The 20974-nt window shown below is 39.6% G+C and overlaps 1 protein-coding gene across 12 annotated transcripts in view; it reads left to right on the forward strand.

Annotated features, from left to right (window-relative positions):
* Nucleotides 1–20974, forward strand: part of ADAM22 (ADAM metallopeptidase domain 22) — a 136630-nt gene that overhangs the window by 95017 nt on the left and 20639 nt on the right. For 4 of the 12 annotated variants that reach the window (XM_074535587.1, XM_074535592.1, XM_074535632.1 and 1 more), the window contains 14 exons: nucleotides 1503–1574; nucleotides 2009–2101; nucleotides 4512–4592; nucleotides 4816–4866; nucleotides 5142–5205; nucleotides 5727–5832; nucleotides 6900–7016; nucleotides 7688–7856; nucleotides 8812–8920; nucleotides 9766–9856; nucleotides 10978–10995; nucleotides 13850–14044; nucleotides 16853–16953; nucleotides 17526–17592. In XM_074535587.1, the coding sequence (XP_074391688.1) occupies nucleotides 1503–1574; nucleotides 2009–2101; nucleotides 4512–4592; nucleotides 4816–4866; nucleotides 5142–5205; nucleotides 5727–5832; nucleotides 6900–7016; nucleotides 7688–7856; nucleotides 8812–8920; nucleotides 9766–9856; nucleotides 10978–10995; nucleotides 13850–14044; nucleotides 16853–16953; nucleotides 17526–17592 (1334 nt within the window). Of the gene's footprint in view, nucleotides 1–1502; nucleotides 1575–2008; nucleotides 2102–4511; nucleotides 4593–4815; nucleotides 4867–5141; nucleotides 5206–5726; nucleotides 5833–6899; nucleotides 7017–7687; nucleotides 7857–8811; nucleotides 8921–9765; nucleotides 9857–10977; nucleotides 10996–13849; nucleotides 14045–16852; nucleotides 16954–17525; nucleotides 17597–20974 lie in introns of those variants that run through there. The other 8 variants (XM_074535590.1, XM_074535595.1, XM_074535599.1 and 5 more) reach the window with 5 other exon arrangements.

Raw genomic sequence — 20974 nt, forward strand, 5'->3', positions numbered from 1 at the left:
CAGTGTTTGGCAGTGCTCCACTCTTAGATCAGCTATAATCCCAAAAATTACATCAATGGCTGCTGGAGCAGGTTGAGCATATGCTCTTTTCAAATGAATGGATGAATGATATGACTTTGGGGAAAGGTTATCCAGTTTGCTTTTAATGTTTGGGTTTTTTCCTTCAGTTTCATTTTTAGCTGTCCCTATGCACTGCAGCAAATTGGCCCAATATTTCAAGGCAGAATTCTCTGTCACTGCTGTCTCTTTGTCTCTGTTGTGCAGCACACCGAGACATATTGAAGAAGTTAAGCTGTCTGGAAAAATACATAGGAAACAAGCAGTTTTAACAACTCTTCAATAATTCTAAAAGCTTGCATACAATTTATGTTACCTTCTACATATGCATTTCATGCTGCAGTCAAATTTCCATTTCAATAGGGGATGTAATAATAACACATCAGCCTGTGCCAGGCTGTGGTTGGTGGCACAGTGAAGTTGGTGGGGTGATGCTCCATCCTGTGGGCTCCAGACAGAAAGGCAGCAGCCAGTGAGAAATGCTCTACACCACATACAATGCTGTGCTTGTGCAGATGGCTCAGGAGCAGAGTGATTTCTGGAATGGTCCCAGTTTAATTGGAGAATTCAAGAGCTGAACTGCAAAATTTTAGTCTGGTGACACACTTAAATGCCTTCTCATTTATGTAATAAAAGCTACTATTATGTTTTCTTATGTCCAAAGGAAAAAATATTTTGTTTTAGAAGAACTACCTTTAAAGGTTTTAGGAAGACAGAAAAAATTAAACTGGAAAGAACAGAATATCAGTGTTCCTTAGAAGAGGTTATGGCGTACAAATATAAAGATTTTGATCTTTTAAGTTACAGTCCACTGGGAAGGCTGAAAGGAAAGGGAGAAAGCCTCATCAGGAATACTCCCTGTGCACATCTGCTTGTGTGTAATACATACTTACAGAAAACTGGGAAAAGTTCCCAACTGTGGTAGAGAAAAATGGAAAGAAAAATCCAACTGCAACAAAACCTGACAAAGAAGCCAAGCATCTCTCCTTCCCAAGCATTTCTGAGCCACATAAAAGGACTACTTTTTATGGCTACTACTTTTGAACTTACAGTGGAGGCTTTAACCTTTCAGCCCTTGTCACTTGAACTCCAGAACAACAGCAATTGCAACTGTTATGAAGATAATGAAATTGTCATATCCTTATTTTTTTCCCCCTATATTGCCATATCTTTTGTTTTTCATTGTAACTTCTGCTCAAATTGAATTTACTGTTGAGTGACACCTATTCACAGAAGATACCATGTGACTTGGCAGCATTGCTGTATCAATTTTCAGGAGTCTTCATTCTCTGTATGCTTCATTTGTGTTGTGTCACTCTGATTCATGGAAACTATTTCAGTTAATCCATTTAAAGTGCTAGCTTAAAAACCATGTTGCACAGAGCAAATATGACAATGATTCCTATAAAAGAGACATGCCCTTTGATTTCTGAATTTCCATTCAGCTTCTGGATCCTCCAGAATGTGGCAATGGCTTTGTGGAAGATGGAGAGGAATGTGACTGTGGGACAATAGCGGTAAGTGCAATGTACTTTAAATTAGCAACTAGATTTTTCTGAGAGTTGGTACTGCACATTGCTGCTGTGAATGATAAGTGGAGGAAGACCAGCAGGGTGAAGGTCGTGTGCCCAAGGATTCAGAGTAATAGCTGGCTGTGCAGAATCAAGCCCTCAAAGGCATGAAAGAAAGCATTTTCCTAGATGGAAACACTCTTCAGTGCTAAGATGTTAGTATTTAATGGCAATATGAAGTTAGAAAAATTATTTTCTATCTTGCACACAAGCGTCAGTTTCATGCTCCACAAGTAGATGCCTATTTCTGCCTCTAGGTACCTAAAAGAATGAATGAAAATCCATTCATTAACAGATAGCATGCTAAGATGAGGAGCATTAAGAGCATGGGGTTCATGTGCTGTCCATGCATTCTGTTCTGTGTGTGTGTGTGTTCCCAGGAGTGTGCCAGTGAAGGAGGAGAGTGCTGCAATACCTGCACCCTGACCGCGGGCTCCCAGTGCAGCAACGGGCTCTGCTGCCGCAAGTGCCGGGTAAGGACAGTGACCCTCACAGCCTGCTGGGAATGCATCCTGGTGGCTGCAGGCACTACAGCACATGCATTTTCCCTTGCAGACCTTGTGATTACTCTTTTGAAAGCTTACCTTTTAAAACTGGCTGAAATCTGATTTTTCTGAGGCTGTACTCTGTCTTTTAGGCTTGGCTTTTTGGGGCAGGGACAGTCATCAAATGCAGAGGTAAATTGAATCCTTCCAGTTTCAGACAAGTTTGAATCAGGTTGAAGTTCTATGAGATCTTATTAGATTAGACATTCTCGCTTAAGGGATAAATGAACCATAAAGGTTTTGTTAGATGTCCTTGTTTTTTCACTGTGAGGATGGTGAGGCACTGGAACAAGTTGCCTATAGAGAAGCTGTGGATGCCCCATCCCTGAGGCCAGGTTGGATGGGTCTTTGAGGAAGTGGAAGGTGTTCCTGCCTAGGGGCAGTGGTGCTGGAGCTAGATGATCTTTAAGGTCCCTCACAACCCCAACCAGTCTGTCACTCTGTGAACATATGCATCCTTATCCAGGTGACACTCCCAATGCCATATGTGTTGCTCTGGGTTTGCCCCATGAAACTGAATGGGAAAATCATACCACAGAGTGTCTGAGGGAAGGATGGAGTAAAAACACAAAAGCACAGAATTACTCAGAAGGATTTGCCTAAAAGACACCTGACTTCAGTTTCAGTTTGGTCTGCCTGTGTCGTCTCATGTTTGGACTGTTTAGAAATCCCATTGAGTAAAGGGAATTAAGCCCTGTGTAAACTCTGTTATTCTTCTTGATACATCAGTAAATAGTAAAAGGAGGTTCAACCAGATCGTGGCTGTAAGGGAGCCCTGTTAAATGTGACTTCAAATGGTTGTTTGTATTAATTTAGTAATAAAGATAATTAGTATTAATGTAGTTAAAACTGTGGTGTACTATGTGTGGTATTTTTATCTTTGTCTCTGCACATTTGAGGGTTTCCTTCCCTTAGGAGGATCATTAATAATAACTGCGGATCACATTCTTGACTTTGTGCTCATCCTAATGTTAAAAAAAGAAAAAGCACATATTATGCTGGAACAGATCACATTTCCCTAAGCACATTCCCTTTTTAAATGTAATAATATTAAAAAAAAATCAGCAAATTGCCAGTGTGGGTGAATTTTGCTCAAGAATCCAAGTCACATAGGCACCGTATTAAAGACTATCAGAACAAAACAAAGCTTTTGTATACCTACCTTATTTTTTTTGCAAAAGAGAGAAGGGTTTATCTCCCTTCAGAGTGGCAAGGGTGAGTGAATGAACAGAAAAGTAGAATTTTACTACTGTGTTTATCAGGACAACTCAAAAGACTATATAATGGCTCCGAAACTTGGGGTTACCTTCCCCTGTAACATCCTGCCTGAAAGCAGGAGTGAAGGAGGGGTTGCAAGCAATACATGGTGATTATACATCCCAGAATCCTGTAGTGTCTCTGACAACATTTGTGCTGTTCACACCATCTTGGAGATAACAGATGTCCCCTGAAAAATGTATGTGCATGCAGATCTCAAAAAAAAAAAAAAAAAAAAAAAAATCACAAGCCTGCAAAATGAACTGTGTATCAAAGTCTTAAGAAAACTCTGAGGAAAAATAAGGAGTCTGTAATATGTCCATACCAGAATCACTAACAATTGCCTAAATGAGATGTCTTCCTTCTTTTCCAGGTCCTGAGACTTAGCACATAATTCTTTAGCCAAAATGTCTATATTAGGTCACTGGTACACTTTTCATTGTTATCCAGTTTCTTAGAAAAGAGTGTCAAACTGTACAGAATTCAGTACATTTATTAATAGTTCCTGTGCTGCAACAACAATGGGGGATTAAAATAACCGAAGTGTTTGTATGTAGAGCTCTGCAGTGTTCTTCATCCCTAGAGAGAAGATCAGGATGACTTCTTCTGTTCTTTAAAGAAAAGCAATATAGTCACAAAAAGACACAGTGACCTGGTTTAGGGCAGATTTGGGAGAGAACTTCCAAAGGAGTTCCTCTAGAGAGCAGATTCCATCAGCCTCTCCCCCAACTGCTTTGGGAAAAATACTTCCTTGGAGAAAAGTGGAAAAAGGAGTGATGCTGCCAGCCACTGCAGTATTGGTTTGGACACCCCAGGGCTCCTCTGTTCCAGGAGAGACCTCTCCTGCTCAGCCCCACAATCCGTGCCCTTGGGAGGGGTGCCTCAGAGAGTGGCACCACTTGCACCCGTAAATGGCTTGAGTGGTGCAGTGTACACACCAGGGAAAGGAGACTCTTCCCACTTCAGTCAGCACGTGACTATTTTCCGTTTTTTATTTTAGATAAAACTGTAAGGAAGCATTGCATTTAAGGCAAGGTACGGAGAAACCAAGACACTAATTTTCTGTGCTTTTTTCCCCCAGTTTGAACCTAAAGGAGTTTTGTGTCGAGAAGCAGTGAATGATTGTGATATTGCAGAGAACTGCACAGGAAATTCCAGCCAGGTGATTTTTGTGTCTTCTATTCATGAAACAAAAAAGCCCCACCTGTAATCTCAAAATCACTATGAACGTTTTGTATAGTATGGTGCATAAAAATTGTGTTTAATCTGTTGATGTTTAAAAAACCAGAATGGTACTGAAATGGTTTTTCATATTAATTTTGTTGTATACATTGCTTTCATGCTTGTCTGATCTATGATCTATTACTTATTTTCTCTTTCTATAGTGTTCTCCTAATATCCATAAAATGGATGGATATTCGTGTGATAACAGACAGGTAATTAGGACTTCAGTTTGTTTTACATTCTTTCTGCTGTTGTAGATTGCTTTTTATGGATTTTGTTTTAGGATCTTTGGAAGTCACCTGGGACAGTTCTACTAAGATTGATGACTTTTAGATGCTAGTCATGTTTTTAATGAAAAGAAGATAGAATCACATATTCTTTGCCCCAGTATAAAGCGTGTGACTAATCTTGGCATTATAGAAATACATATTTTGGAAAATCAAATAATTTGAGATATTTTCTGGGGTTTTTTTTTCTTATTTTCTAGGGTATTTGCTTTGGAGGAAGATGTAAAACCAGAGACCGGCAATGTAAATATATCTGGGGTGAAAGTAAGTGAATGTTTCTGTTTCTAAGTTGGTTGTCATGCATGTGACTTGAAAGACTATCTTAGCTAAGAAAAATTATGGAAGGGACATACTGAGAACCATTGAAAATATCTAGAACACTATGTCTCTCCCTTTCTTTCCCCTTTCCTTTTGTCTTTCCATCCTCATTTCCAGCTCTTTCTCTAGTGTTGATTAACTTACTGGTGACTGAAAACTGAAACTTTAGTTCTCATTAATAACCATCTAGGAAGCCTGTACTTGTGTTCATTAGTTTATTTCAGTTGGGACATTTTTCATGAATAAATTCTCATCAATCTGAAAAAATTTTAACAAAAGTCCTGTGGTAGCATCATAAAACTTTTAATCAAGAAGAGCACTGTGCAGAGTTTCATGGGCCACCTGCAGATCATGGTGTGTCAGTTCACAAACTGGGAAGCTCTGCTTGCTTTGATTGTGTATCCCCATTTCTCAGGACATGGCTTTTCAAAGTCATCATCTTAGAAGAGATTTGTTTCCGTTTTTAGAAGTGACGGCTGCTGACAGGTACTGCTATGAGAAGCTGAATATTGAGGGGACTGAGAAAGGAAACTGTGGAAGAGACAAGGACTCTTGGGTACAGTGCAATAAACAGTAAGTTGATCCATTTAGAAAGCTACTAGAATGAGGTTCTTACCCCTGATCCCATTCTTTAGCTGGCATGAAGAGACTCAAAAAGCCTCTCTATGGATCAGATTTCTGGCCTTCTTCTGCAGACCTTTGTGCAAGAAGTCCTGGAGGGAGTAGGGTGCCAAGAAGAGATGATCCCTGACAAGAGAGCACCATCTGAGCTTGGGAGAGCTTGGACCAAAAGTGTTCCTAGTATTCAGTGAGGGTTAGCACTGCAGAGGAGAGCAGCCTTTGGTTTCACACCTTGGTGTGGTGTTCACTTTTTATGCTGTGCCATGGCATTGTTATATTTTCTTCACTTTTCATGGTGTTGTAACTTTCCAAGTATACTCCTGCAAGTCACTGCCTAAAGCATTATTTCACATTCTGAATATATGCAGTTGATTATTTCTGCCAATTTTTGGACCTTTCACCTGTCCTTATCAAACCGCATTTAAAATTTCTCCATTTTGTCCATGACATTTGATTTCTAGTCCTGCCTACAGGTGAACTGTTGTTCTTTCCCACTTTTTAAACTGGCAACATTATTTCTGTTCCATTACAAATTCATAAGTAAAAAATATTCAGTAATATGGGAAATGTCGGACCCTTCTATTCTGTCAGTGCAAAAGTCTCCACACATGAGTAGTGAAGTCCCTTCAGCACTTTAATTCAACTTGGTGTCTATAGTTCCCCTACATATGTGTCCTATGAGAGTGTATTTAGAACCAGTATCTACTGTTGTTCCTCTATGGACTGGTTACTTTTTCTTAATAGATCATTAAATCAATTTGATGTGGTTTGTTCTTGACAGCTCCTTGCTTGTTATTACTCAGGAAATTTTTGTTAATGTGGTATAAAAACAGAGTTTTCCAAATCTATCTTACAAGGGAAGAATTTTCTTGGGAAACAGCATCATTTATGGGAGTTATTGGCAGTGGGAGAAAAGCAAGGAATAACACATAGGTTACCAAGCAAGTGGTCATATTTTTGCTTGTCCATTTTCATTGAATTTTATTTTTTATGAGTATCTGTTTATTCTTTCAATGCAGGGATGTGCTTTGTGGGTACCTTCTGTGCTCCAATATATCCAGTGTGCCCAGACTTGGAGAACTTGATGGTGAAATTACAACATCAATCTTGCACTATGGAAAGGTCTACAATTGCAGGTAATTGGAAATCCTGAAAACAGAACAAACAATATCCATCTTGCACAGAAAAGCAACTTTCTTATTCCTAAATGGAGAAAAACTGTTTCCTTTTTATTTTCCTATTAACACATAACCATTATTGCAGTTCAACCTTTGTTAAGCTTCGGAAAATTAACTGCCTGTGGGGCAGTTTTGCAGTCCCCTCAATAGTTAATTTTGCCTTTAGAGAGGTAATGCTCTTCTCAGGCCCTGTGATTTTGCATTCTTTAATATTTGCCAAGTACTTCACGTACCCAGAATACTTACACATATGCCTGCACTGCCAAAGTTAACTGGTAGCCTAATTCATTGCTATATTGTAGCTGAATTCTAATTATAGATGTGGTATGTTCTGATAGGTTCACACAGCTGTGAGACGAAATGATGTCTTAACAAGTAAACTGAGTTTTGTCTAACTCAAGCTGTTCCACAGGAGAAATGGTCCTTGTGTTCATGATTTCATGTTTGATGTAGATACACTGGTTAAGTTTGTTTCAGGCCCAGTGAGGTCACTGAGCCAATACTTACTCTTACCTGCTCCTGGGCACTGTGCAGCACAGAAACGCAGGCAGCAGCCCTGGGCCCAGTTCCTCAAGCAGCCCCATCTAAGCACAGCACAAGTCTCCAAGGCCCTCTTGACTGTCTTGCAGTGGTGGCCACGTGAAGCTGGATGAGGACACGGACCTGGGCTACGTGGAGAACGGGACGCCGTGCGGGCCGGACATGGTGTGCCTGGACCATCGCTGCCTCCCCACCGAGGCCTTCAACTTCAGCACCTGCCCGGGCACCACCGACAGCCAGATTTGTTCAGGACACGGGGTAGGTTCTTGCACTCTTCAATGCTTTTTACTGCTTTTTCTGAGTACCTGGCCTTGTGTAGTCTACTAGCTGGGCCTTTCAGGAAGGCCAGTGTGACTCTAGACATCGTAAAACTGGAGAACTTTTTGAAAGCGAAAAGGGAAGGAGGCACATAACTAAATATAATGTATTTCAGTCCAGGCATCCTAAACAATGAGTCATAGTTAGTATGTATTAGTTTTACAGAGTTTTGTCAATCAATGTTTTTGCTCACTTTTGCTAACTTGATTGATATTTCCTCAGGCAATGTGCTGGAGAATAAATACAAAGGTTTATGAACTGAGAAGCTTGGGTCTTTGTTCTTCCAGAGACCTGTTCTTTTTAATTCCCTCTTTATTACATAAATAGCCAAGAAGATTCATAAAGTTGTTGGATTTTGTGGGCTGAGAGCTCCTTTACTCTGGAAAAGAGGGCAGAGAGCTGGCTCTTGGCAGTTTCTCTGCTCGGTGTGCAGTCTGCGGCTTTGCCGTGGCCCTGGAGAGCCCCCTTGTCCCTCACACAATGTCCAGGGCCCTGTGACTGAGCTGAGATCAGGGAAGTTGTTCTCTCATAATGTCTTTTGTCTTGTACACTGCATTAAAACTTCCTTATTTATCTGAAATCATGCACTTCATCATATTTTGAAAAAAAAATCATTAAGGTCAGTCTTCTAAAGCAATTATAAATGCTTCTATAAATATAGATTATGTTAAAGTATGTATTGGATAAACATTGCATCTATTTATATAAAACATAATAGCACATTTAATTCATTTACACCTAACATAAATAAAAAATTGCTATATATTAAAAATTATTTTGCAAAATTTTGTGAGCAGTAAAATTAGGGCTTTATCATTGTACCTATACTTGAAGTATTAATTACGGGAATGGATGAATAATCTGATTTTTTACTGAGCTACACTTTTAATTGCAGGTTTGTAGCAATGAAATAAAATGCGTCTGTGACCGATTTTGGGGAGGAGATGACTGCAGTGCTCATATCAAAGATGATCTATTTTTTGATAAGGATGCCATCAATAAAGGTATGTTGTTGTAATTTTTACCAGCTATTGAAAATGCTTGGATTTGAAGAAAGTTCATTAAGCAAAACTAGGTCTCCTACTTTTTCAGCTAGTACACAACATGCTGCAGCATCAGGAGCCTAGTTCCCCTCTCTCCTCCCACAGCAGAAGCACTGTAAAGTATAAAAGAAGTTTGTAAATGAAGCCTCAGCCAGTGCATCTTTGGGAACTGGTATCAATGGGTCCAGTTTCACCATTCTTGTCCCAGTCATCTGAGTGGCCTTATTAGGTATATTGATAGATTAGACAAACAAAAGGTTACTGGGACATTCCACATCTAGATGGAGTGTAGTCAGGTAATGCCTGACTTACACTTTTGGAGTGGAAGTTTTTATTCTGCTTTAGTCTTGCGTACAAAAGGAATATATTGTAGAAAAATGAGCTTGTAAATGCTGGTCATTAGAAATCCTTGTGGGGGAACATCTTCCAGAATCCTTCATTTGATTAATTTATTCAGCTGTGGAAGGGATCTGAACAAAACCAAACAAGCAGTCACTTTTATTCCATGGATTTGTTAGGGCAGGTTGTAAGGATGTAATCTACAGCAGTTTAATATTGATAATACTGTTTTGGGATACCTGGCATAGGTTTCCTGTGTAACAAGCATTCAGTTAGTGGAAACAGACACAGAAGTCAAAGCTTGATTTACAGATGATCTTTTTATGTCCGTGCTATGCTTCAGGAGTGTATCACAATCAGCCTAGTGAAAGTTGTTCAAGCTGGTTTTTGAAAGATGGTGCATTTACTGGTTTTGTGTATTTTTCTCCTAAAACCATGTATATTTTTCGTCTTTCTTGTGTTTCCAGGCGTGGTTAGCACAAATATAATAATAGGGGCTATTGCTGGCACCATTTTAGTGTTGGCTCTCGTTTTAGGAATAACTGCTTGGGGTTACAAGTAAGTACATTTTGTTCTTCTTTATAGAATTTCAAAATATGTGTATTTCATGTGATAGCTGATTATGTTATGAAAAGACCAATTCAAAAAATCTAAAAAATCCAAATTCAACAATATTTATACAGTAACATGTTTATTGTATTAACATTTTTCAAGCAATTCTTACATTTGTATGTGGTTTTAGAGAGCTTGATCCAAATTTGAAATTTATTTCTCATTTAGTAATTTATTTTCTTTTTTTTAGATGATCAGATTATGATTTTACTGTATGTGACAAAGGAAATGCAGGAGTATGATCTGATTAAATTATAAATGTTTCCTCATGATGAAGTAAATATAGCAAGATTAGCTCTCAATCAGTCAGCAAAGCATTTAACCACAGCCTTCATTAAATAGATAATTATATTTAGTCAGCTTAACCTGAAATTAATTCAAGCACAGTTTTTGGTGGGAAAGATCTGCAATTTGCAAATAAGGCTCAAGTTCTCTCCTGGTGTAGAGATATCAGTGCTCACTGAGAGGCAAAATGGATTATATTAGCCTGATTAGTCTTTTTCAGTTTTAATTCTTTTGTGAATTTCATATAAAACCAGAGGGATTTATGTCTTTTGCTTGTAATAAAAAAAGGTTCAAGGTACTGACTTTATCATCTGTGTTTGGATGAAACTGTCTCCCAAAGTCATTTGTGTCTAGGTCCTTGCTGTGCTTGGAGGGCAGGGCAGGCTGAGCTGCAGGCAGTGCTGTGGCTGGGGCACAGCCCCAGTGGTTTGGCATAACAACGTGGCACAGCCCCTGCTGGTGTGCCAGACTGAGGTAGGCTGAGGGCAGCTCAGAAATATGTAAGGAAAGAAGCATTTGGAATAAAAAATATGAAGATGAGGATAGTAGAAAAGTAGGCTATGCTGTCTTGGTATATCACCCTCAGCTTCTGGCAGTTTATTCTGATGTAGTATATTTGTAAATATGCTTATTTCAGAAGTGATTTTGTAGAAATATTTTGAGCAAAAATTTCATTCTGTATACAGTACTTTTCTTTTTACAATTTTTTGGTCTTATTGACCATGTGTACCTGCATACTAAAAACTCATTCTTCTTCCTTTCTCTTCTGTTTATATGGAAAGAAACTACAGAAGACAGAGGTATGTGATAAAAGTAGTGGAATGTATCTTAGAAGTCTCTGAAAATAGCTTTTCTTCTCTTTCACTCATTTACATGCTACAAAGAAAATATTGAGATGGGTTATCATATTTTAGAGTGATATATGAAATCAGAATTCTATAATGCATTGCTTGAAATCCTGATTTCACTGGACTCAGTAGCAGCACCAATGTTTTTTATACTTCTGCAATAGACTGTTTTATTTAGGAAAACAGGAGAATATTTCCAATAAGAGACACTGAAAATCAGCTATTAGAGACTAAAGTATTCTTGGGAGGCTAAGAACTGAATAATTAATATTAACATGATGTTCAGGAGCCTTTTGAGACAAATTAATTCCTGGAGCTTCTTTGCAGTTAAAAATACAATGCAATTAAATTGCTGTATGGACAAAGAGCCCATTCTTTCCTGTCACCCTGTTCAATTGATTCATAGCTAAAGCACAGTACTGGCTTCAGCACCGGGCTGAGCTTTAAGCGTTTCAAGCTTGTGGCTAAAAATAAACCGATTTCCTAGTGACTTATGTTTGGCTCCTGGAAGACCACCTCCCTTTGATCAGGCATCTGCCTGGCAGATGGGTCTTGTGGGAAGGACTTGGCTCCTTCCTCTCCCAGTCCCCAACAGATAAGAGGATTTCTCAAATTCCCCTGTTTTCTGCCTGTGTCGTTGCCTTCTGGTCCAAGCTGCTGCTTTGTTTGTTGCTGCTACCCGTTGTGCTTGTTCTCCATTTCCCTTTGTGAAGCGCTTTCTCTGCCAGGCTCAAAATATTTATAAATAGTGGACAAGCACCGTCAAGTGCTGGTTGTGTGCTCCAGGGTCAGATAGGCCACAGGTACAGTAACAAGGCAACACTATTGAAGTCAAGCCTTATGCAGGGGCTGGTGGGTAGGGAATGCTACCCAGCTCAAGGAAGGCAGAATTTAAGGGTTTGGTGCTGCTTAGTGGAAGCTGATGTATCTATAAATGGAGACTAACATGGCCATCAAGTCATTCTGCTGTGGATGTTTCAGTATTGGCTGAGGACAGAGCAGAAAAAATCTTGAAACAGAAACAGAGTCCACCCTGTTTATGTTTGCATTGGAATACTAGAGAATGTAACTTCTTCAGATATCTTCATCTCCAGAAATTACTTTATGGCGAGAGAGCTGTGAGTGTGCAGCCAGTCTGCAGCTGTGTGTGAGAGCACAGGCAGAGTGGGAACGAACATAAGCTGAGGCTTCTGAAGGTAATGGAGGACTCCATCATTTTAAAGATGAGGAAAACATTTAGTAACTAAATCTCCTTCATGCATAAAATGGAGCTCTGTAGGCTGATTTCTAAATAAAATATTTTTGGAAAAGTACAGGGAGTGTTCCTTAAATGAAAAAAACATATCCACCAGATTGTCTGGACAGTCCTTAAAAAAAAAATAAAGAAAGGTTACTCCTTAAATAACAATGAATATTTTATAACAGTATAATATTTTTGAACATGACATAAGGATTATACTTGGTACTAATAAGCAACTGAAACAAATAAACTGAAAATGGTAAGTAGAGCCAATTAGCAAGGATTCTGCCAGCTGGAATATGTGACTTTAAAGGGCACAGCTATACATGGGAGAAGTTATATCTGATGGAGTGGCAAGAGAGCAGTTTGCTAGAGGAACCCTGGAGAGAGAGCTGCCCATACTGAGCCAACTCTGAACACACCCATGTGCCAGCTGAGGAATGGGACAAGAACTGAAACTCCAGAGGTCTTAGAAGATGGAGACTGGAAGTACTGCACTGCACCAATGATTTATGTGCCATATAGTTGTATACTTTACATACTTCAGAAGCATTAGAAATCCAGATATGGAATGGAGAGGTCCCAGTTTAGGTCTGTAGTTGGAATCAACCTGATAAGTGTGCATCTTGATAGGAGCAGACTGTAGCAAAAATATCTTGGAAAGTGTGAAGCTGAATAAATACTGATGCTGATATTATGAAATAGTCAACTGTCAAAGTAACTACTTGTACTTGGGAGGTTTTTTTAAACCTGGTGGAACTATAACTGGAATATTTGCAATGGCAGGTATTTTCTGCTGGCAATGAATTTACCATCCGCAAAAAAATTGCATAACTCGATTAGAACTTTCTAATGCACAGATTGTTTTATCTTTTTTTTTTTTTTTTTTTTTTTTTTTACCGAAACTGAGCTTCTAGTTCTGGAAAAGGATAAACTATTACATTACTGTTGTGTGTCTTGGCAGATTGAGTCTACTACTGTGGTAATCAGGAATAGCTGAGGATCTGTGACACTGATGATAGTTCCCTTACACAAGAATTCAGTTAAAAACCTGGAGGTTTTTATCCTCCTGAAATTTAAACAACTCAACAGGTTGCTACTCTTGAATTCTGTCATGATCACAAAAGTTAAATGCATTTATCTCAGCAGGAAAAAACCATTCACTATTCCTGAGCTCCTCTTTGATGCAGGCCTGTATTCAGCTTAGGCTCTGTACTGGTGCTTTTTGCAGTCAGCATGATGAGCTATTTGAAATGTCTGGACTGGTTATCCAGTGTCTCAAGAATCATTAACTGTTCACTTTGAAAATTGTGATCAGAGTTAACTTTTTCGTTGTTTTCTCTTTCCAAAACCACATAATCCACTCTTCTGCACATAACAGAAGCGTGTGGGACTTTTCTCTCTGATGGTTGAATTATTTATTAATAGCTTTATCGTGTGTGGTTAACAGGTTTTCTCAAGGATTGCTATCCTTGCCTCTTTCTTTTAAACTAATGTTCATGCATGTTTGTGTGCGTTCTAGTTCCTGTCATGTTTTCTGACTCTACAATGTTTATTACACTTCAGACAAATACCCCAGGGAGATTATGTAAAAAAGCCGGGAGAGGCCGACTCTTTTTATAGCGACATGCCTCCTGGAGTCAGCACAAACTCTGCATCTAGTTCTAAGAAGAGGTCTGCTTTTCTGTCGCATTTTCAGATTTCTACCTGTTCCATCACCCATTATTCCATTAGTCAGAACATTTCATTGTTTTGCAGCAGGTTTGACTCTTTCTTCTTTCTTTGTGGAATGTTTGAAATAGCATCCTTTTTGCTTTGATTACTGATTTTTCTCCTGTGTCCTAGTTGCTAATTAGTATGATTAGGCCAGAATAAAAAATTTTTGCATTGTAAATCAATTTTTGTTTAATAAAGTTTTCATAATATCCCTGCTTGAGAATTGATTTCAAGTAGACTGTAATAATAATTGGTGGCTGAAAAAAAAATTAAATAAAACACCAACAACTTTTTAAATCAGTGTCATGTAATCAAAGAAAAGGAGCATTGTCTTTCTTCAATAACAGTTATAAACATAAAATGTTAAATATAAATGTTATTTTTATATCTTTATTTGTCAGTGTCATTAATCCAGTATGTTGACTTAGACTTCTGCTGTCTCATATTAAAGATGATACTGATTGCATTTTATTCACTTACTAGAGTAGTATACTAAATGGTCACCAAGTATTATCTTAGAAAATAATTCTACAAAGACTTTCTGCATTTTTCTGCTTGCTGCCATTAGATTAAAGAGAATTAGATTTTGCCCTTGATCAGATTTCACTAATTCCTTTATTGTCCCAGTTGCCTAAAAATTCAACATTTTAAAAGGGAAGATTCATTTAAAAGCATTGAGAGCCATTTGTAATTGCTAAGATCATGATGCTCACTGTTCCTCTGCAGTTAAGGATTCTTTATATGAAAATGTCTAGCTAGCACTATAAAAGAATTTATGAGAAGCGCTGTGTCCTAGAGGAATTGACAGTCATGAAGTGCTTCACAGGAAAACTGCAATTCTCAATTCTTGTCCCACTTAGCAGCCTACAATTGTGCAGTTGATGAAGCCATTTTCTTTGATATTATTTCACTTAAAGTAAAGAGAAATGTATGGAAGGGACACATATGTAGTGACATTTGCTATTTTGGTATAGCAGCTTGGTCTTATATACAACTTCATTCAGTTTGTTAATGAATGATTATGTTATAAGGGAAACTCCAGTAGTGATTACTTAATTATCTCTAATCTTTAAATTCAGCTTTTTGGATGTGTGGGTTGTTTATTTTTTTCAGGAAGCAAGCTTTAATCTTAAATGATGCACTGTTTGTGTTAGAGAATCTTTTTAAATTTGATTAAAATTTTGAAACAAAGTCTTGGGAAAGCAAGTTTTCATAGCTTTGTCTATCAGGTTTAAATACTAGTTTTAAAAAAAAGTTATTTTTAAATACTGTAATTTAATGTGTTTCTTCTTTCATGCAGTGTCTGTGTTTCTCTTCATACTTCATTTATTTCATGTGTCTCTCTTTAGTATTTGTTCCAAAAAGCTAATGGTTTCTAAGGTCTGTCTGTACTAGAGAGTTTTGTTGTTCCCACCACCAATTCAGGTATGTTGTGCCACTGTCAAGTCTGGAAAAGTAAGTCTGACAAATATTCCATTAACATTGTGATACAGCTGACGCAGTCCTTCCATTTGAATTCCCAGAGTGCTACCTCCTACCTTCCAAGCTGGTTTTGGTTTGCTGTGTGTGCTGGTATGGATGGCATCTCTTGGGAGATGTTAGAGTGGCTGGGCCATCAGCTGCCTGGGCTTCTCCATGCTGGAAAGCACTATGGAATGTTAGCTGGTATTCAGAGGATGTTCACGGATTAAGACATAGCTTTATGATAACTCTTGCTACTATGAAATAGCAAACACCAAAATCATTATATAGCAAGATGTTCCTGAACCTGAAAGTGACCTTGAGGAGGAGGAGGAAGTGTTAGAAAATCTGTCAGTGGATCTGTTGTTTCTCAGACCTTTCATGATGTGATTAAGTTTGAATTAATGAAAGCCTGGGCTCACTTCAGTGTGGCTGTGATTAGCCTGAGCTTCTGGAAATTGAAGAGCATCTCTCAGATGCTCCCAAGGAAATCAGAGACTAAAAAATGCAAGTGTCCAGACTTAAAAACTACAAAACCAGTTCTTTTAAGCAAGACTTTGTAATATGTCTATTGTGGATTTTTCAACTTCCTCTTCTCTTTTGGAAACAATTATAGATCTCATGGCAAACAGCTGAGCAGCAGCTCTAGTTCAACAAGAGGCAGCCTGTGGCAAAACCCCACATGTTGGACATCACCACGTACATCTCTGGCTCTTAAAAGGAGTGCAATAGGAAAGAAAAAACAGTTTGCACCAAGCATCTAGATAAAAAGACTATCTTTGGCTTTGAGTTTAGCATTAGAAGTATATACTGCAGCAATTGGCTGATAAAATATAAACGTTCAAAATTAGCAAAAATGAGGCAGAGTTACCTCTCCCCTGGCACTACCAGCTCTGGGTGGGAGGGAGGATGCTCGTCACAAACTCCTGAGCCCCTGAGACTGCTAGCAGTGGGTTGAGGGAAGCTGTCCTGCCTCTCCTGCAGCAGCATAAGGAGGGAGTGGGCAGCCTGCAGGTGGGATGTGCATGAATGTGAGATGAAAAAGCCTTGAAATGAGCACAGTAGTAAGGGCATCTTCCATCTAGGAACTGAGGCAGAGCTGCAAATCCAAAGGAAATCTGGTGTGCGCCGCTGTTTGTGCATTCCACAGCAGACGAGTGAGAAAGCAGTGCTGATGCCTGGCTCTTGAATGTGGGCACATGGAGCCACTGCAGGGACAGCTGCAAGGTGTAACTGCAGAGTTTAACCAGAAATCCTGGATGCTCTGCTAGTGCAGACAGACCTTAGGCTATGTTTTGTCACTGGCCTCAGGAATGTGACCAAACCACTGAGCTAACATTGATGTGAGCAAATACCCTTAACAATAACTGCATCTGAGCCCTCCTATTCCAGGTCAAATGGATTATCTCATTCCTGGAGTGAAAGGATCCCAGACACAAAACATATTTCAGACATTTGTGAAAATGGGAGGCCTAGGAGTAATTCTTGGCAAGGTAAGTGTGAACCACTGTGCTGGCCACAGTGGAAACCAGCCTCTGGACCACTGGTGCTCTGCTGGAAGTTTAGCTGCTCTTAGGACAGCAGCATGACTCCTTAAAATTGTGCTAATTGTTAATAACTTGGAATTAGGATTTAGCAGCACCCTACAAGTGCCTTTTTTGCACAGTCCTTTGTCACAAAGAAATTACATTTAATTTCTCCCTCCAGTGTGAGCTAACATGAAAAAGAGAAAGAAATCTTTTCACAATTGCCAGCTTCTGTGATTTTATCAGGCAGTGTTAGGCGTTTTTCTTGAAGTGTAGGGAATTTGTCAAGTAGCAGCTGAAATAAAGGAGTTCTTTGCTCTGTACAGTTGCAGTAAAAAGTAGAGAAAGGTAACCTAAGTGTCTGAGGTTAAATCAAGTGGAACAGACCTGTGAGATTTAAATGGTTAAAGTTAAAGGTTAATGGTGTAAAGTTAAAGGTAGCAGCTCTTTTGCTATGGATGCAAAGAGAATATACAGTTTGGCATGGGGCAGGTGAGTTTCAAGTTGTTTTACTGTCTTTGTCCTTTGATTTCTTTCAGGTAATATAGGAGGAAACAGAAAGAAAGTCAGAGGCAAAAGATTTAGGCCACGGTCTAATTCAACTGAGTAAGTCTGAATTTAAAAAAGCAAAGCCAAAATAGAGTTTTCATATTTGTGTTTTGTAGATGGAAATTAAGAATACTGAAAAGTAGACAGCTGCATTTTTGCTCTGTGGCCCATTCTGATTGCTGACTGATAATCTGGTAAATGGTTTGGCTAATGTATTTCAACCTCTTTTAATGTATTCTTTAAAAATTAACTATTAATTTTCTTTTTTCATGTAGGCTTCCTCACAGTCGTTCCCATAGCAATTCCCAATGATGGTGGCAGCCTGCACCATCACTGCAGGCTTTTGTCTACAGTAAACTGCCATTGCTGAGTGTATCCTGGTTCAGTACTGAGTTTCTGATAACCTGACTGTTTCCTACCCTTGTCTCCACCTTGGCTTGGGCCATTGCAGAGTCAGAGATTTGTATCTCTGCATACTTTCCTGGAGGTTGTAGGAGAGGTATCTGTCTGCTTTGAGAGTTCCTTGAAGTTTGCCATTGTAAGCCTGAAACAGCCAGTTGACTAAACCCTGTGGTAAAAGGGTAATTAAAGTCTCTATCAAGTGACTGATCCCCAGACTTTTCCTCTACAGCTGAGAGTTGCTGGCTTATTGATTTATTGGTTACATTTCCTAAAGAGCCCACGTGTGCAATGCTCCCCACACAGGAAGAGCCTTTCTTATGTACTTAAGCCTGTTGGTTCAGGCCCCTCTTGTGAATGAGTGGTGAGTGGCTGGAAACCTCTGGGCTTGTCAGAAGCACTGGCCTGCTCTTACAGCACTTACAGCCAACAGGAATGGCCCTTTCTTTGACCATGGTGGTAGTGAGAGTGTCCTTCCCCATATCATGACTACTAACTTTGCACCTTGATGGGCAAATGGGCTTGATAGCAACCCTGCTGGAAGCTAATAATGCTAACTGCTCTCTGGGCCCCATTTTCTTTGGTTTGGGGATTTTGAGTTTGTTCTGAAACTTTTCTTTCACCTGCAGTGCACTGTCTTAAGGTGAGTAGCCTCAGAAAGGGTTCCTAGAGAAAACCCTATGCTACAAATTACAAAAACAATACTTCGATGCACATTGCAATTATAACATTGCATGGTCAAAATGGCATCATGGAATCAGAAATTTTAGCCCTTGGAGGAGTTTATCTCAAGAGTCTCTGTACTCTGTGCTGATAAACTCTTACTGAAATGTTATTTTGCTAATTTTCTTTTCTCCTTGCATGAGATAGTTTGATAAAACCAAAATTTGTCTGGCCGAACTGCCAAAAATACAAATGAGATTTCGTCTGAGACCTTTGAAGCATTAAATAAGCAGGCAAACAGAGATATTGTGAGTTGGAAATATATTTCCCTGTATATTTGTTTCTCTTTTAAAGGTGCCCCTGAACTTCCACCTAATTCTCTGCTTTCCTTTTTGCTGCTTGTTATGGTGGTGTCTCAACCCAGCAGCAGCCCTGATGCTACAGGGAGGAGGCTTGTACTTCCCAAGGGCCATGCAGCAACCTTTTGGGGATGAAGCACAGTGTGTGTGTTCCTGGAAGAGGCCTGCCAGGCAGGAAAATACCCTTTCTCCTGGTTGGGTCTGTCCTGGACTGCATAGGCCTGAATGGCTTGTCCAAGTCTCCTGGGCAGTCCTATCACCAGCTGGAGAGAGAGCTCGCACTGAATGAATGATCCACAGGCTGTGTCAGTTCAGTGGGGAATGGAGAGAACTGCCAGGGCTATTAGAGGGCAATTAGCTCTCTGGTTAGAGGGACAGCTTCTTTTGCAAGGAGAGAAAATGGACTGAGAATGATGTAACTGTGACGAGCATTTCATCATTTAGGAAAAAAATAAACCAAAACAACACCAGCTGCTTTGAGGATGCTGCAGAATACATGGAGGCTTTTCCCAGACCAATTTACCTTTCTACCTTGTCTGGGAAGTACAGAATAATATTGAAATCTGTTCTGAAGCAGTATTTAGAAAGTCAGCTTCTATGGCCCTTAGGAGTCCAATAAAGCATACTTGTTGATATGGAAGAAAAAGGATAACAGTGTTGGTCTCCTGTAATTAGCAGACTGTAGTTAACCATTATAAAATTGTGTTTATTAATGCCATGCCTTGTGCAGAATTTAATTTTTTTAAAAACCACACTAGTGTGGTTCCCTTCAAAGATACTTGTATGCATGGTCTGCAGTAACTGCACACATTATGCACAGATTGTTTTTTGTATACAGCCACAAATCAAATAGAATTGTGACATTAATCATTTAAACAAAATTTCTTAAGGACTGAGCAAGGTTTAAAGTCTGCAGCCCTCACGAGCAGCGCTGACAGGGTTTCAGCTCCTGAAAAATGTCCTGCTCACACCTTTGTGTGACCCTTGGACCTAGCGTACATGAACAAGGCTTATGCTAAGCATAGAGCTCTGAGGAGACTGCTAAAGATATTTTGAGACATTTTTAATTGTTTTTGGATGTTTGATAACAAAATAATTATTCTTTACTATAGGCAGATGGTTCATTACATGTGGAAGGAATGCCAACAGGCCAAATGCTTTTTCAGAATTGTGGCTGATGAAATAGCCTGATAAATAGCTCTCTATTAAAATCCATTTGAATTATCCAGGAATGATGACAGTTTTCTGAATAAGTTGACAGTTTAATTGGGAGCTTGTGTTAAAACAGGTCCCAGCAATTCAGACCTTGGTTAATTTGCACTGCTTTTCCTATAAGCATTTGTCTTCCTCGTTGTAATACATGATACGAACGTCTTTGGTTTAGACTTTCTATTATATATTGTCTTTTTGCAGCCGGGTAACCCATGCATCTGAGCCTGGGCTTTCTCTCGCCCACCAAATCCCTGCCCAAGGCATAAGCCCAGGGGGTTCTGACCACCCCCAAACAGGGAGTCGGGATCACAGGTCAGTCTCATCTGCCCCTGCATTCTGGGCTGCCATTTTGTCCCGTGACAAGTCCCTACCCTAGTATCCGATAGTTTCTCTGTGGCAAAACACCGTGACTGCTTGGAGGTGCTCCTGCTGATGCAGCGCTAGCTACCCTTCCTCCTCGCCAGCCTGAGGAGTACCAGTACTCTTGAGCCCAGGTCTTTTGCCTTGTTGCATGTTGCGCTACGAGCCGAGTCGAGCTGTCGGTCTAGCTCTGGGCTTATGCGTAAGGACACCTTGTTTATAAGCAGAATTTCTCACTCAAAGGAAGTGTGGATTCTGGCCATTACTAATGGACATGTGGCCAGAAAGATCAGCCTGAGGGCTTTCCAATGTTGTCATGTAGCGGTCTGCAGTAACTTGAGTTTAACCTTTTTGTAACGGGTGGATTGGGGTAGTGAATGATGGTCTGTAATACACCCAGACCCAGGAAACCCTGCAACATGTTTGTGCAACAATTGCATGCTTGG

This window comes from Zonotrichia albicollis, chromosome 1 (genome assembly GCF_047830755.1).
Source record: "Zonotrichia albicollis isolate bZonAlb1 chromosome 1, bZonAlb1.hap1, whole genome shotgun sequence".
Lineage (NCBI taxonomy): Eukaryota > Metazoa > Chordata > Aves > Passeriformes > Passerellidae > Zonotrichia > Zonotrichia albicollis.